Genomic DNA, 16,071 nt, shown 5'->3' with positions numbered 1-16,071 from the left:
CTGGTCTTAGGTCATAACTATTTAAAGTCGATTACATAAAAACGAAGACTAACTAAAAATAAGAGTCACTACCCCTTGGTTAACAGCTAGACTCTAAAGACATCTTTTCAGTAGCCTTTCTGTCTCCCGAGCACTATTTTGAGCTCAGGTAAGATGAATATGGTCGTATAGCGCCCTCAGGCGACCATTATGATTACATAGAATATGCTACTGGTGATTAACGAATATTTTTTATTTATCCACCAAATGATCTCTTCCATACATTGTTCGTAAATTATTAAGTTAACTGAGATAATGCCTAAATAATATATTTCAATAACGATAAATAAAACAGGATTTTACCGTATCCATATATTTTCATTTAATTTAAAAATTGATATATATCATATTGTCTCTTTATCTCTTTATCTACGTTTTAATAAATTAATTAGAACTAGCATGAAATTAAAGTTAAAGCTCCGCATTGGACTTTAGGAAGTGCTTCAGTGAGTGTGTACAGCTGATAAAATCAGAGTGCATTGTGGGTATAAAAGACTCAACGAACGTAGGAAGTTGTTAACTCATGAATTCTGACGCCACTACAAAATGGCCGACACCCTGTAGTGCACTGTATAGGGGACATGTATGGGTTTCGGACACAGCTATGTCTGGCCCCTGAACGTCATTACCTCCTCCTTCGTCCCTCCTGCAGAGTCTTCATATGAAATCAGATGCTCGTTTGGTATTTTGTTGTGTTCGTGAGGTTGACAGTTTTTAAACGCAAATTCTAAAGAAAGCCTGAGAATTATGACCGTGTGTTAGTTTTGCTATGTAATGCGTTTTGTGTGCATAGTATAGCCCATTTTCGATTTCCTTGGATTTCGTGGAAACCGAAACCAACATAAACAACAGCGCAATGGCTAATGGGTGAGTGGATTTATTTGGCAAGACTATCTGGAATTTACTTCTATAAAACTGTATGAGGTGTTAAAATGTAATGTTTGTATGTAACGTTATCCACTTCAAGCTCTGCATGAATGGTTAATGATTGAATTTTCCGATATGGTAGACAGGATAGCCTATCATCTGTTCTAAAACATGGCAACACTAAATATTTATAATTACATAAGCAGTTATTTTCCTACATGTTACGTATACGACCGTAGCTGACAAGTGCACCGTGTCACTGTCAATATTCAGTAGCTCACTTTTCAAGAGTTAAGCTTGGGCAGTTTACAAAAATGAATGCGCTTTTCGACGATGTACACAGTCGACGTCTGCATAGCTAATTATAAAATATTTGAGGTATAATAAAAAAAAAATACTTAAGGCACAATTTCGGGTTTCTGAAATTGATTCCTCACAAATCATGACATCGTATTATTTGAGGGAACTTAAAAGAGCTTCGAGAGATTCTCAAGAGGAAGTTATCTATAGACCATTTCAGATGTAAACACTTCCTGTTTCTTTTTTTTTTTTTTAACTTTACACAAACATCACAAAAAAATACAACCAACGTAACATTTGACTGGATGAAAATGTTACATTAGCACCTTTAAGATGTATTTGTATATGTGAAATAAAAAAATAAATAAAAAACAAAAAAAACAGGAAGTGCTTCTGGACCAGTGTTGTTTACGTCTAGTGAAATGGTCTATGTACAGTGTAGTTCATTGGACCTCCAGCTACACAAGATCCCAAACACTCCAAATGTGGGATAATTAATGTTCTAATGTTAATGAATAATGTTCTTTAAAAAGAGTTACACCATGAAGTGTTAACCGAATATGTTTTCTATAGATTCAACATGCCCCCCCAAAATTCAAGAGGACCATTTAAACAAAATCAAGGATGTGTTTGCCTCTGAAAATCCCGGGAAAATTCCCCATCAGCTTATGTCTCTTTTGGAAGTGTTTGACCGTTTTAAGATAGATATCGCTGTGACTGGAGAGTCTGGTGCGGGAAAGTCTTCTCTCATCAATGCGCTCCTCGGATTAAATCCTGATGACACAGGGGCTGCTCAAACTGGAGTTGTGGAAACCACAAAGGAAGCAACCAAGTATCAGCATCCAAATCTTCCACACATCAGACTGTGGGATCTTCCAGGGATGGGCACCCCTTCCTTTACATCCAAGAGTTATGTAAAGACAGTGAACTTTGACCTATATGACATGTTCATGCTTGTGATATCAGAGAGAGTCAGAGAAAACAACGTGTTGTTGATTGATGAAATTGAGCAACGAAAGAAGCCATTTTATTTAATTAGAACAAAAATTGATAATGATGTGCGTAGAAAGAAAAGCAAATACGCTAAAATGCGTGCATTGGATCAAATGAGACAAGACTGTGAGAAGAATCTGAAGGAGAAGAACCTGGACCGCCATGTGTTCCTAGTTTCAGCCCATGACACTGAAGATTATGAGTTTCAGAAGCTCATGCACACTTTTACGGATGACGTTTTCCAACTTAGAGCAGAAGTATTTTCAGATTTTCTGGACAAGATGTTGCATGGAGGATGGTTAAGAGCAAGGTGAGTATATTATTAAATAGTTGTACATGGTACTGTAACTATGGCCACGTTCACACAGCAGCAGACTACGGTTGTCAATATCGTATATTTGAGTCCTTAATACGGTTACGTTGACGGGTGTTTACGGGTGTGACAACCATATTCTATAAACAAACTCACACCTGTATATTTTCAGGACTCACAACCGCATACTTGGAACACAACTGCATGTCATTCAGTGCGAGAGAACAGCTGGACGTCGCCATCTTTGCTTTGTCTCTGTTGCTATTGTTATTTGTAAGAAGTACGGGCTTGACTCCTGTTGCACGTTCATACACAGATTACTCCAAAAAGCGGTTGTAAACTGCTGTGCGAACGGGACACTCATACCTTATGCAGTTGTCAATCCCAAAAACTGACAGTATGCACGTGGCCTATGTTGGTTTCATACAGCGTTTAAAAAGTTTTATATCATTTTTAGGAAAACATTTAATGATGTAAAGGTTGCAGTGTAGAAAGATAAATTTATTTGAAATTTTCTTTACTTATTGACCTTGACACACAGTCAAAAGGGACTGCTGGGGTCCTCTTTGTGATTTAATTTCCTGATTTTATTTAGCATACATTTAGACATTTTGTTACCTTGAGATAACAATTGTTACCATATATATATATATATAAATAAATATATAGTGTATACCCCAAATTAAATTTCATATGATCAATTTCATTTGATTTTTATTCAGAAAATTGTTTTCATAGATGAGCTCTACTGAAGTCATTGCATGTTTGACTGACATAATTAATGTATTTCTAAATATATTAGTAAAGAGGGCAAACAATGAATGTCATATCATTCATCCTAACATTAATGTAATTTTTCTTTCTTTTTTTTTTAACTTTAGGTATGCTACAAACCATATCCAGCAGACTGGGAAACTTGAAACAGAGGACATCACAGAATTGCAGAATATGTGTAAACGCACCGGATTTGGAGCTGCAAAAGTCAGAGATGTTCTGGAGGCTCTGAGTCACTTTCAGCTAGATGTTGCAGTTTTGGGTGAGATGGGCTCTGGAGCGTCCACTTTGGTAAAAGCCTTAATTGGGCTGGAGAATGAAGAGTGTGGTGCAGCTGATGTGTCCATCAGCAACCCAGCAATGAGTCTGGGATACCCAGATGTCCGGTTCTGGGACATATCCGGCATAGAGGCAGTCATGGATTACTCGATGTATGAGATGAAACAAGGCCTGAATAGTTATGACTTCTACATCATCATTGTATCAGACAGGCAGAAAGCACGGCATTTGAAACTAGCCAAAGCAGTTGAAGAATTAAGAAAGCATTACCTCTTTGTCTATACCAAAGTAGACTGTCATCTACAGTCTCAAAGTGACTTGTGCTCTGATGAGACTGAGATACTTGATGAGCTTCGGGTACAATTTATGAAGGAGCTTAAGATGGCAAATCTGTCTGAACAGCAGATTTTTCTCATCAATAGCCTAGACAGATGTGCATTTGACTTTGTAAGTTTGGAAAGTGCACTCTCCAGTGACCTCAACACTGTCAGGGCAAGTGCTTTTGCATATTATATAGCAAGAACAGTAAGGGAACAGTAACACAAATAACGTAGAAACATGGGATGAACCATATTAAAATTTAGTTTTACTTTACTACACATATCAAACTTTCAAATGTTTCTGCTTACAGTGTTTTCTGTTTCTAACTTAGTTTGTCAAATGGTGTGCAATATGAGCTAATGGAATCAACAAAAACTGTAATTGTGCTATAAAGCACTGTGCATTTTTCCATCTGTCTCTGTCTATAATCATGAAAAGAAAATGCTAACTGATCTTAAAACGGGATAAATGCAGAAGAGTTTTGTCTACTTTAACATTAACATTACTTTATCATCTTATCTGTTTTTTTGGAAAGTTCTTTGGACATGCCTTTATAATGTGCAATCATTGCATGTAAATTTGTACAGTAAGTAAATTTATCAGTGACTTCTGTTTGATCATTAAAATGATTATAGTGTGTGTTTAGGCAAAATATTATAACAAATTTTAAATTATTGTAAATAATAAATTATCTAACTTGTGTATTAAAAAAAAAAGAAAGCTTGCTTAAGTTTGTGCATGGATATTTGTAGATTAGCGTAACATGTTTTTGTTCATGTTGATGTTACATATATATTTTTTAATCTACAAGCCACTATATGGCCTGAAATCTGATTGGCCTTTGCCATAAAATGTTGTTGTTTTTCAGAAGTGACGCACATGATATGTACATTAGATTATATCTTCAAGAGCAGAAAAAAAATGTAGGCATGTCTGACTACAAATATTTGTAATTTCTGAAAGCTGAATTTGTCTTCACATGTGAGAGGTGCTCTGAATGACCTCTTAGACATCCTATGTTCACTTTATTTTGATAATTGCAGAACTTAAACATTATGTTTCACACACATAAAAAAACACCCATTGCACACCTAAACTTGGTGCCATAAAAACAGTGGACTGACAGGGGACTTCTAAGAGAAATTTACAACTCACATCCTACATACATATATGCTACATACAGCTCCGGATCAGGGTTAAGTTCATGGGGATTTTGTCTATAAAATATAAATATATAATACATATGAAGAGTTCAGATGCAAAAGCCTCTAAGTACGTCTGATGTTTTTCTTTAAAATGGGCATTTCTTTCTGGCTACTATGGATAGGTTTCTATGTAAGTACTGGTACTTCTGAATGGGTTGAGGCTGGGATTCAGTGCATTTTTAAATGAAAGTACTTGATGAACATATACTATGTGTGGAGAGCATTCACTCTAATTTTTGACCAAGATGGAATTAGAACTCTTCATTTTTTCATTTAAGCACTGCAGTGCTTGTTTTCTCTTATCAGTCTTTGTCATGAAATGCAAGGCATATTTGCCGGTGCTTAAAACAAGTAGGCCTACTTTACGGAATTCCTTAAGTTTATTGCTGTAACTGTGGAAGCCAACAATAGCAGAGCTTAACCCTGTGCACATGTTTATGGTTAGTTATATTCAAAATCTTTAAGTTAATTAGTTCAGTCTACAACCAAACAGTGTTACCGCTGTTTACTGTGCTTGGCTGAAGGTGGCACAGTCAGAACCTGCTCCTATTTCCACTGGCATGCGATATCAAACAATAGGCCTATCAGCAATATCAAATATCAAACATGTTTATTATTCAAAACATGTTTGGTATTCACGATTAATGTTTGGGGATGCTCCGTCTCAATTGGAAGCAGTTAAATAATCGAAGTGACACCAACACGATCTTGATAGCACACGTACATTATGAAGACGTCTATTTGACGTCTGGATTTACATCATATTTTTTTAGAGTGTTTGCTCATCTGCAATACATCTTTTGGACATTTCCTATCAGATGTCAAATATTAGATGTCTTTAAGATGTTTGTGATTTAGAATGTATGCAAAACTGACATCTCGTCAGATGTTTGTACACCGCAGATGCTTTCCAGATCAAGATGTACGTGTGCTATCTGGGAATCAAGTTTCTTTGGACAAAAAAAATTTGAGACAAGCCTCAAATCAGGCCATGCCCTCCAATCGTTCAGGACGCAAAATGGGCTTAAAATAGCACTTAAAATCTTCAAGTGTTTGGACAGCCTTAGTTGGTTATTACAGACAGGTGTGTTGAGGCAGGGCTGTAAGACAACTCTGCAGTTAGGTATACGCCTATCTCCAGGAACAGGATGGGGAACGTAGGGCGGATTATCTTACCTTCCACCACTATTGCTGGCAATCTGTGTCAGACTATCTCTGTGTCTTTCCTTAAGACATGAAATGCTGTCGTTTTGCAACTATACACACTTTTGTTAACAAATTTGATTATATCTTAAAAAAAGCAGAAGAAAAAAGCAGAAATTCTGGTGTGGTGTGTCCTTTTAAATGTCTGTTTCAATGCCATTCATGCAAGCAGGACGAGAACCATTTACATGCACACAAACAAATATTTGCAATTTCTGAAAGCTGTGAGACGTACTCCAAATGAACTGTCATGAACTATGCTTACTTTGTTGAACTGAAAATAAGCTTAAGGACTGTACCTGTATAGTACACACACAAACACACACACACATACACATCAAGATTCAAAGACAGCTTCTACCCTAATGTTTCCTGCTTAAATACTGTTGTTAACTAACTGCATGATTTGTATTATTTTAGAACTGTATATTTCAGTCATATGGACATTACTTACATGGTCAACTCTGATAATAGATTACACGATTGTAATATAGAAACAGGCATTTTCTGTAAAGCCTCTTTGAAATAATATGTACTGTGGAAAGCACTATAAAAATAAACATGACTATGACAACCCCTATGAAAATTGGTTTGTTACCATGATTTACTCTTCAGAATAAGCACGTTATAATGGTTTGTCTGTGGTTACAGTGATTACAGTAACATGTTCATAGTTAATGAGCTGAATTAATGCAGCAGCATATCTTACGTGCTTACAAGAGCGAGTCTGAAACAGCAACATCTAATAGCAGTATCAAGTTTATGCTTGTTCTGCAGCAGCATGCTCATCTGCCAAGACCTTATTCATTAACATACTAAAACTATTTCCAACAGTTTTAAATATGAAACATGTCATTTATGAGGCAGTGATTTAATTTAATAATTCATAGATTTTTAATTCCAGATTTCAACAATAAAAATGAACAGAAATGAAGAATCAGAAATAAGCAATGAAAAAACAAGGTGTAATTTTAAGCTAATTAAACAATATGTTCTGTTTAAATACACATTACCATATAGGCGTATACTTTGTTCATTACCAAAACTATTTAGTCCATGACAGAAGTGGAAATTACAATCATGCTTTAAAAGGAAACAAGTCAAAGAACCCCAGCACCAGGATTAAGAACCACTGTTTTAAGAGTTATTACATTTTGTCCAGACCAGCTTCTTTTCTGATTTCTCGAGCAGTGTTTGCCAGATCATTTAATCCTTCTCTCAGGAGGTAATAAGTAGTACCGAAGGATATTCCTGCAGCAGCAGCACTGCCTACACCTGGAAGGAGACTCAGCAAAAACTCAGCTGTAGCAAGGGTAGCAAGTGCAGCAGAGACTTGTATTCTGGTCAGAGCTTTTTCTTTGATGGCAGTAAAAAACTTGGATTTAGCCATATTTTTCAGGTGGGGCTTGTTCACTTTTTCTGAAAGTTTTGTTAGTGATTTGTCATCCAAACCAAATGCATAGTAGCACCTTGTGAAAAAAAGTAGAATCATGCCTGCGTCACATGCTGCTGATACACCAGGCACAGGGATGAATGCTGCACCAGCAGAGGCGAGAGATACAGCCCAGATCATCCCTTTAAACATCTTGATCTTCTTCTCAAGAGATTCAGCAGAGCACACTGGCCAGGCTTGTAGAAGAGCATATCTCTTGTGTTGTGGAAGCTCTTCTTCAAGATTGTTTTGAAGTATTTCAAAATCATATTTCTCCAATTCAAAGGATGATATCAAAAATACTTTGGGGTCTCCCAGTTCTTTCACATTTTTCTGACAGTCCTCTCTTATTGTGGAAAGAACTTTTTTCTCATCAAATCCTGTCTTCCTTTCTTCTGCTCTGATGTCATTGTCAATCTTGGAGCGAACAAAGTAAAAGTTTTTCTTCTGCTTTCTAATTTCTTTAGCCAACATGACATCATTCTCTGTGAACCTCTCTGAGGTAATGATAATAAAGAAATCATAGGTGTGAAGCTTGACCTTGTTCAGGTAATTTTTTGCATTGAATTTTGGGCTTCCTATTCCAGGCAGGTCCCAGAATTTCACATTTGGCATTCCAGGATGCTCATACATGGTGGGCTCCATTGTAGTTTCTGTGACTCCAGTAGGTGCTGCTCCATCATCATCTTCATCTAGACCTCTAATTGCATTTATAAAGGTGGATTTCCCAGATCCTGTCTTTCCAGTCACAGCAATGTTAAGTGAAATAGTAATTAACTGGTCAAATTTTTCTTTGGCTTTTGCTTTGGCCTTTTCCAGGTTGGACTCGCCTGATGCCTTTACTACCTCAGCAACTGCAGGGTCTTGACTTTCCATGTTTAAACTGTAAAACAATTAATGGACAAATAAGGAAAAATAAGTAGAAATAAGTTAGTCTCATTGTACGCTTGTTTTTTATCCTTCGCTGAGTGTAAACAAAGTCTATGTCTATGTAAACAAAGAAACTGTACTAGCTACACTGTCTGTAAAGTTACATCTTGATGTTTAATCACATAAGAGACACTCTTTGGATTTGGAATACCACACAAGCTTTCATCAGAATTTAAATTTTAGCAGACATATTATTTCTCATTCATTACCCATGAGAGTAAAAAAAACTGCAAAATGTTCCTCTAGATGCCAGCAACAAAGAACTTATATTTGGGATGGCACACTTTACAAGCCTTTTGTCTACATTTGACTTAGCATTTTTAGCATTATTTTTAAATATTTTAATAATACAATTATAAAATATATGTGTTGTATGTCATTATAAAACATTAATAATATACTATATTTGAGTTTTTCGAGGTAGAATCAAACCAGTCGTATGGCGTCACAATTGCACTGCATTTTTGAATTTTCTTATGAATAGAAATATGTAAAAATAGGTTTAAAAAACAAAACCCGCCTAAGTAATAAGATAACAGTGAAATCACATGTTAAATAGCAATAGCCTTTTTGTATGCATAATTAAAATGGTGAACATGGTCAGCAAAGTTATACTGGTTTTATACTAGTCTATCTATTCAATTTATGAGTTGCATTTTGAACATACCTTGAACTTGTCGAAGCACTCTGAATCTAGTAACTTGTGTGACGGTCCAAATATAACTCTGCCGTGGATTCTGGTCGACCAATCAAACTGCATTAAGGAGGCGCTTGACACCAAATAAAACAGATAAACGTATAGGCTAAATTTAACAGACTGGCGATACGTAAATGCACGTTATTTAGGTTTTAAAACCTTTTTGAGGTAGCCTAAATTATATTTTTTACCTTGGTAAAATTTGCCGAAAATGTGCAGCGATTTGTTTCGTCTGAAATATGCAGCGACTTTAGTTTTAATTATTAGAAACATAAAATACATGAGCTATTACTTTGTTCAAACATATCTGCAGCTATAAGAACAAAGACAGTGATTTGACGGTAGAGATGGTGAGTTTTAGCCTGCCTGGTCACTTAACCGGATTATTCTCAGAGATTTTCTGTATTTCAATATTTTTTTTTCTTAGTAAATAAGCGCAAGTGTAATAATTAGAAGAACACGAGGTACAATTTAGTGAGTTTGTTTATTTGAATCCATAATTTGAATCACTTTATTGGATGTACACATAGTTCCAGGGTGAAAGGAACATTTAACAACCAATACCAAATTATTTATTGTGTAGGCTATATATCAACGTACATGTCATTATCAAAGATGACAAACTTTTTCTTGACTATTCAGCCAGGAAAAACAAAAGAGTCATGTAATGTAATGCATCACTGTAACAGTTTATTTATAAAAACATGAAATAATTAATTAGTTTTGGTTTTTAATCATTTGAATTTGTCCTAAAAAAACCAATAACATTATTTATTATTTATTTTTTATAATTTGCTTTTATATTGTTAAGCATTAGTGCAATTATGCAAAAAAGAAAAGAGTAATACAAGTAATAAAAGTAATGAATAATACAAATAATTTACTAGTCTGAGCAGACTATAATAATAAATTATATTAATTATAGTGTAATCAAAGTGCATATTTGATACAGAATAAATTATAATCTAGAAGAAATTTCTTAATTTTTAAAAATAATAATAATATATGGCAAAACAATATATTTTTGTGGCCAAAATATATTTGAATATATGCTAAATATATGTTTCAAACAGTGAAGCTCAATGAAATATATTTTTTAAATAGTAAATATATTTCGCATCAACCATTGTATACTAAAATGTATTTCTAAATGTATTTCTGTGGCAAGAAAATGCATTTTTTGGACTGAAATTTACAGAGGTCAAAATATATTTTTTAAATACTTTATTTTTTTTTAAATATATTTATATGTGGCCAAAAATATATTGGTAGAAATATATTTACATAAATATTATTTTAACAAATATATTTTTTGTATTTTTTGTAATTTTTTAAAATATATTTAAATGTAGAAATATATTTTCAAAAATATATAAAAATACATAATAATAATAAACTGACATCAAGTTGTCCTATGCTTAGAAGTATTATAGTTATCAACTATAATACTTTTCAGTCAGAATTTTAATGTCAGTGTATAAACTCCATCACACATTTTGTATTCTTAAGAAAGATAGTACAGGCAGACTTTTAAAGCAAAGTATGCCTATTTCACAAAAAGAAAAGTTTGTGAAAAAATAAACAAATTAATTATAGGGATGAATTGAATTTTCCAGATGAAATCTGGTTTGATATTTTGTTATCAAATGCAATTGCAATTCACACATTTTTGGAGTGCCTTAAGTATTTAAATCTGTTTGTCCAATATATATAGGCTAAATATAAACAGAATTAATAATTTGCAGATACACATTTTCATAACTATATAAAAAAAACTAGACACTGATCTAAAAGCGGTGTTTTTCCAAGGTTGGAATGATCTATGGATCGTCTCTGCTGCCCTCTACTGGACTGAGGCAGAACAAGGTTAAGCTAAACCTGTCTTTCTATTGCTGACAACGTTTGATTTGTTTGCCTCCCCCATTCAGTGGGGCCCAATCATAAACGTCTTGCATAAAACACTTAACATATGATTTATAAATGCATGTAGTCATCACTGGGTTGATATCTGTACTATATTGTCGACATTATTTTGGAGGATAGTTTGCCTAAACACACTACATCATACATCATGAAATGAAAACAGCAAGATTTTTTTGTATTATATTGTATTTGTTGTGTTTATGTATGTGAATTGTGTTTGTAAAGAGTGTGTAGAGTGTAAACATACTGTCATGCAAGATAAATTTCAGACTTAAATAGTTTGACAGTAAGGTTCTATCTATCTATCTATCTATCTATCTAATACAATAAATGGCTTCTAAATTAAGTTAGCAGAATGTAGAAAGACAAAAAAGTTTGGGTTAAGTTTTGGGGGTTTCGTCCACACAATGGTAAGAGCACATATGCTTTGTTTGAGGAGTAGTTTCTCTTATCAGTCTTCATCACAGAATGCAAGGCATATTTACTGGTGCTTAAAACAAGTACATTAAAGGAATTCCCTGAGTTTATTGCTGTAACTGTGACAGCCAGCAACAGCACAGCTTAACCCTGTGCACATGTTTATATTTAGCATCTTCAGCCAATGCATCTTCAGCCAAAGTCCAGGACGCCACTTCCAACCAACTTCCAGCAAATTGGCAACCTTGGGAAACCCATTTCTGCAACGACGACAACAAAAAGGATTCCCCTAAGCACCCTGATTCTAGCTGAACTGGTGCATTTAATATAAAGTTTAATAACCTCACGGAGAAACTTAATGTGAGGGTTAATTAGATGATTGATGGTTGTTCAGGTCTAAAACAACTGCATATCTTGGGATCTTATTTGTTAATTCTTCCAAACTCATTACTTCTTCACTTTCTCTCTTTCTGCAACCTGTGTGTGAATGCGTGTTATGTTGTGTTAGTTTATATGTCAGCTTTATCCATTAAATTCTTATTCATATTCAAAAGAGTATCTTGTGTTTCGCGCTTACAAGTTCATGTCTTAAACTGCCGATCTTGTTACTGTGCTAAGTGCCTTCACTATATTGAATATTAATATCCATTGCAGAGTTGATTTTATAGCTCGTTCTGTAAATCGCTGGCCGACTCAGTGATCAGCTGTAGAACAGTGATTCTGTTCAAATGAAGTCTTAATTAATTCCTTTTAAGCTAAATTGACCTGTTTCCCTTACACTTGGGATGAGATGTGTAAGAAATGATTCCCATAAATAGTGTGAAATTGGTAGTATTTTATGGAGAAAACCAGACAAATGTCTTGAAATAAGCATATGAGTATAAGCAGTAACATATATATCCTGCGTTCGTTTTCCCTAACGCAAATTTACCATAGTTTTACTACAAAAACATGGTTACTATAGTTAAACCACGGTTCACCTGTTGTTCCTTTAGTTCCCTCATTTACGGTACCTGTCCTCAGTTGTCCCTGTACTTCGGTGAGTTCTCCCTTTAATAATTCTTATATTTTTCTAAAATGAACTTTTTATTAGCTAAGTATTGAAACACATTTTTTTTTTTTTTTTTTTTTTTTAATATATGAAGCATTGTACATGATTATATCTTCATTCCACATTTCAACAATATAAATGAGCACAGATAAAGAATAAGCAATGGAAAAATCTGTGTAATTGTAAACTTATTAAACAATATGTTCAGTTTAAATACAAATTACTATATAGGCCTATACATTGTTCATTAGCAAAACTATTTAGTCCATGACAGAAGTGGAAAATGCACACATGCTTTATAGGAAAACAAGTCAATGACCCCAAGACCAGGATTAAGAACCACTGTTTTAGGAGTTATTGCATTTTGTCCAGAGCAGCTTCTTTTCTGATTTCACGAGCCGTATTTGCCAGATCATTTAATCCTTCTCTCAGAAGGTACAAGGTAGTACCGAAGGATATTCCTGCAGCAGCAGCACTGCCTACACCTGGTACGAGACTCAACAAAAACTCAGCTGTAGCAATGGTAGCAAGCGCAGCAGAGACTTCTGAGACTATTCTGGTTAAAGCTTTTTCTCTGATGGCAATAACAAACTTTGATTTGGCCAGATCTTTCAAGTGGGGCTTGTTGACTTTTTCTGAAAGCCTTGTCAGTGATTTGTCATCCAAACCAAATGCATAGTAGCACCTTGTGAGGAAAAGCAGAATCATGCCTGCATCACATGCTGCTGATACACCAGGCACAGGGACGACTGCTACACCAGCAGAGGCAAGAGATACAGCCCAGATCATCCCTTTAAACATCTTGATCTTCTTCTCAAGAGATTCAGCAGAGCACACTGGCCAGGCTTGTAGAAGGCAGATCTCTTGTGTTGTGGAAGCTCTTCTTCAAGAGTGTTTCGAAGTCTATCAAAATCATATTTTTCCAATTCAAAAGACGATATCAAGAAAACTTCAGGGTCTCCCAGATCTTTCAAGTTTTTCTGACAGTACTCTCTTATTTTGTTAAGGACTTTGTTCTTATTGAATTTTCTTTTCTTTTTCTTTGCTCTGATGTCATTGTCAATCTTCGAGCGAACGAAGTAAAAGTTTTTCTTCCGTTTTTTTATTTCTTTAGCCAACATGACATCATTCTCTGTGAACCTCTCTGAGTTAATTATAATGAAGAAATCGTAGTTGTCAAAATTGACATCTTTCAGGTATTTATTTGCTTTGAAGTTTGGACTTCCTATTCCAGGCAGGTCCCAGATTTTGACATTTGATGCTGCAGGATGTTCATACATTGTGGGCCTCTGTGTAGTTTCTGTGGCTCCAGTAGGTGCTGCTCCATCATCTTCATCTTCATCATCATCATCATCATCATCACCATCATCATCATCCCCATCATCATCATCATCATCATCATCATCATTCAAATAATTGTTCAAACCTCTAAATGCATTTATAAAGGTGGATTTCCCAGACCCTGCCTTTCCAGTCACAGCAATGTTAAGTGAAATAGTAATTAACTGGTCAAATTTTTCTTTGGCTTTTGCTTTGGCCTTTTCCAGGTTGGACTCGCCTGATGCATTTACTGCCTCAGCAACAGCAGCGTCTTGACTTTCCATGTTTTCAACTGTAAAAGTTATAGAAATACCTTAAACATTACTTTATTCATGAAGCCTTAAAAAAAAAACTTTTCATAGTTGATGAAAATCCTCAAAGCATTAGACTCACTGTACTGCACTTGAAAACTATCAAATTATAAAAAAATACTAGTATTTGTAACGCCAAGCCAGCAGAGGGAGCCCTCACCCTAGAACTGCCTGCATGCTCCCTCTGCTGCTTCTATTGTTACTTCCTGTTTGTCTCTATTTAAAGACTAACCATGTGCTTTAGACTTGGCGAAGTATTACCAGTTTAACCTGCCTTACCAAGCGTATATTTACTCTGTTGGATTACCTGTTGCTACCTTGCTTTGTTTATGGACTGTTGAGTTTACGGATTACCCCTATTGGATTGTTTGCTGTTTATGGACTGACTTCACGGTATTCGACCCACTGCCTGCTTTGTCTCTCTGCTGCTTGGATTACGTTTAAGTTTTGTATGCTGTCGGACTGCTTTTCTGGTTATCGACCCTCTGTCTGTTTCCACGTTTGTGTTTGCTGTCGTTTGCAATAAACTTCTGCAATTGGATTCAAACGCCGCCTCAGCGTCCATGTTACAGAATACTTCGCCTCCCATGAATCCAGCGGAAGTTACACGGCCAACCATGAATGCAGCAGATCGTCTCGTCCGACTCCGACAAGGGGACCGTTCCATAGAGGACTACGTGACTGACTTTTGTGAACTGTGTTACCAGGTAGATTTCAATGACACTTTCCTCCTGGACATTTTCCGTTTTGGTTTGGACAAGAACATATCACGTTTTCTGCCACGCAATACCCCACAATGGACTCTTGAAAGTTACATAGATCTAGCACTCAGATTAAGCGGCTCACCTTTTACTGTCGGGATTGCGGACGAGGGACCCCGCAATCCCGCAGTAACCACCACACCACAGCCAGCTCAAGTCACTTCCACCAAGCCAAAGCCGGTTCACGTCATGCCTGCCAAGCCAAAGCCAGCTCAAGTCATGTCCACCAAGCCAAAACCTGTTCACGTCATGCCTGCCACGCCACAGCCAGCTCAAGTCACGTCCCCTAAGCTAAAGCCTGTTCACGTCATGCCTGCCAAGCCAAAGCCTGCTCAAGCCACATCCACCAAGCCAAAGCCTGCTCACGCCAAGCCTGCCGCTCCAGGGCCTGCTCACGCCAAGCCTGCCGCTCCAGGGCCTGCTCGCTCCAGGGCCTGCTCACGCCAAGCCTGCCGCTCCAGGGCCTGCTCACGCCAAGCCTGCCGCTCCAGGGCCTGCTCACGCCAAGCCTGCCGCTCCAGGGCCTGCTCACGCCATGCCTGCCGCTCCAGGGCCTGCTCACGCCACGCCTGCTACTCCCGAGCCAGTCCACAAGATGGCCGCCATCCCAGAGCCAGTCCACAAGATGGCCGCCATCCCAGAGCCAGTCCACAAGATGGCCGCCATCCCAGAGCCAGTCCACAAGATGGCCGCCATCCCCAAACCTGTTCACAAGATGGCCACCGTCCCAGACCCAATCCACAAGATGGCTGCCATCCCAGAGCCACTCCACAAGATAATCGCTGTCTCCAAGCCACGCCTCATGATGGCACACGTACTGGACTCACCCCTAATGGCTGTAGGGGCAGCTAAAATGACAGCTACTGTTCCTGTACCAAGTCAAGCTGCAGAACCAAGTCAAGCTGCAGAACCAAGTCAAGCTGCAGAACCAAGTC

At 36.7% G+C, this 16,071-nt stretch overlaps 2 protein-coding genes and 1 pseudogene across 3 annotated transcripts in view; 1 reads left to right on the top strand and 2 right to left on the bottom strand.

Annotated features, from left to right (window-relative positions):
* The first annotated feature begins 590 nt into the window (after positions 1-590).
* On the top strand, positions 591-6,867 carry irgq1 (immunity-related GTPase family, q1). Its single transcript, XM_051132023.1, has 3 exons — positions 591-906; positions 1,780-2,509; positions 3,394-6,867. The coding sequence occupies exons 1-3, from the start codon at positions 903-905 to the stop codon at positions 4,103-4,105; spliced, it is 1,446 nt and encodes a 481-aa protein (XP_050987980.1). The 5' UTR covers positions 591-902; the 3' UTR covers positions 4,106-6,867.
* A 311-nt stretch (positions 6,868-7,178) lies between these two features.
* LOC127178720 (interferon-inducible GTPase 5) overlaps positions 7,179-16,071 on the bottom strand; it is a 47,095-nt gene continuing 38,202 nt past the window's right edge. Inside the window, exons 1-2 of one of the 2 annotated variants that reach the window (XM_051131768.1) lie at positions 9,324-9,432; positions 7,179-8,609 (exon numbers count right to left, since the gene is read on the bottom strand). In XM_051131768.1, the coding sequence (XP_050987725.1) occupies positions 7,442-8,602 (1,161 nt within the window). In that variant the 5' untranslated portion in view covers positions 8,603-8,609; positions 9,324-9,432 and the 3' untranslated portion in view covers positions 7,179-7,441. Of the gene's footprint in view, positions 8,610-9,323; positions 9,433-16,071 lie in introns of those variants that run through there. The other variant, XM_051131769.1, reaches the window with a different exon arrangement.
* Positions 13,099-14,348, bottom strand: LOC127178590 (interferon-inducible GTPase 5-like; annotated as a pseudogene).

The sequence above is a fragment of the Labeo rohita genome, chromosome 16 (genome assembly GCF_022985175.1).
Source record: "Labeo rohita strain BAU-BD-2019 chromosome 16, IGBB_LRoh.1.0, whole genome shotgun sequence".
NCBI classification, from domain to species: Eukaryota; Metazoa; Chordata; class Actinopteri; order Cypriniformes; family Cyprinidae; genus Labeo; species Labeo rohita.
Note: the sequence above shows the minus strand (reverse complement) of the source record. Positions and strands in the feature narration are given on the sequence as shown.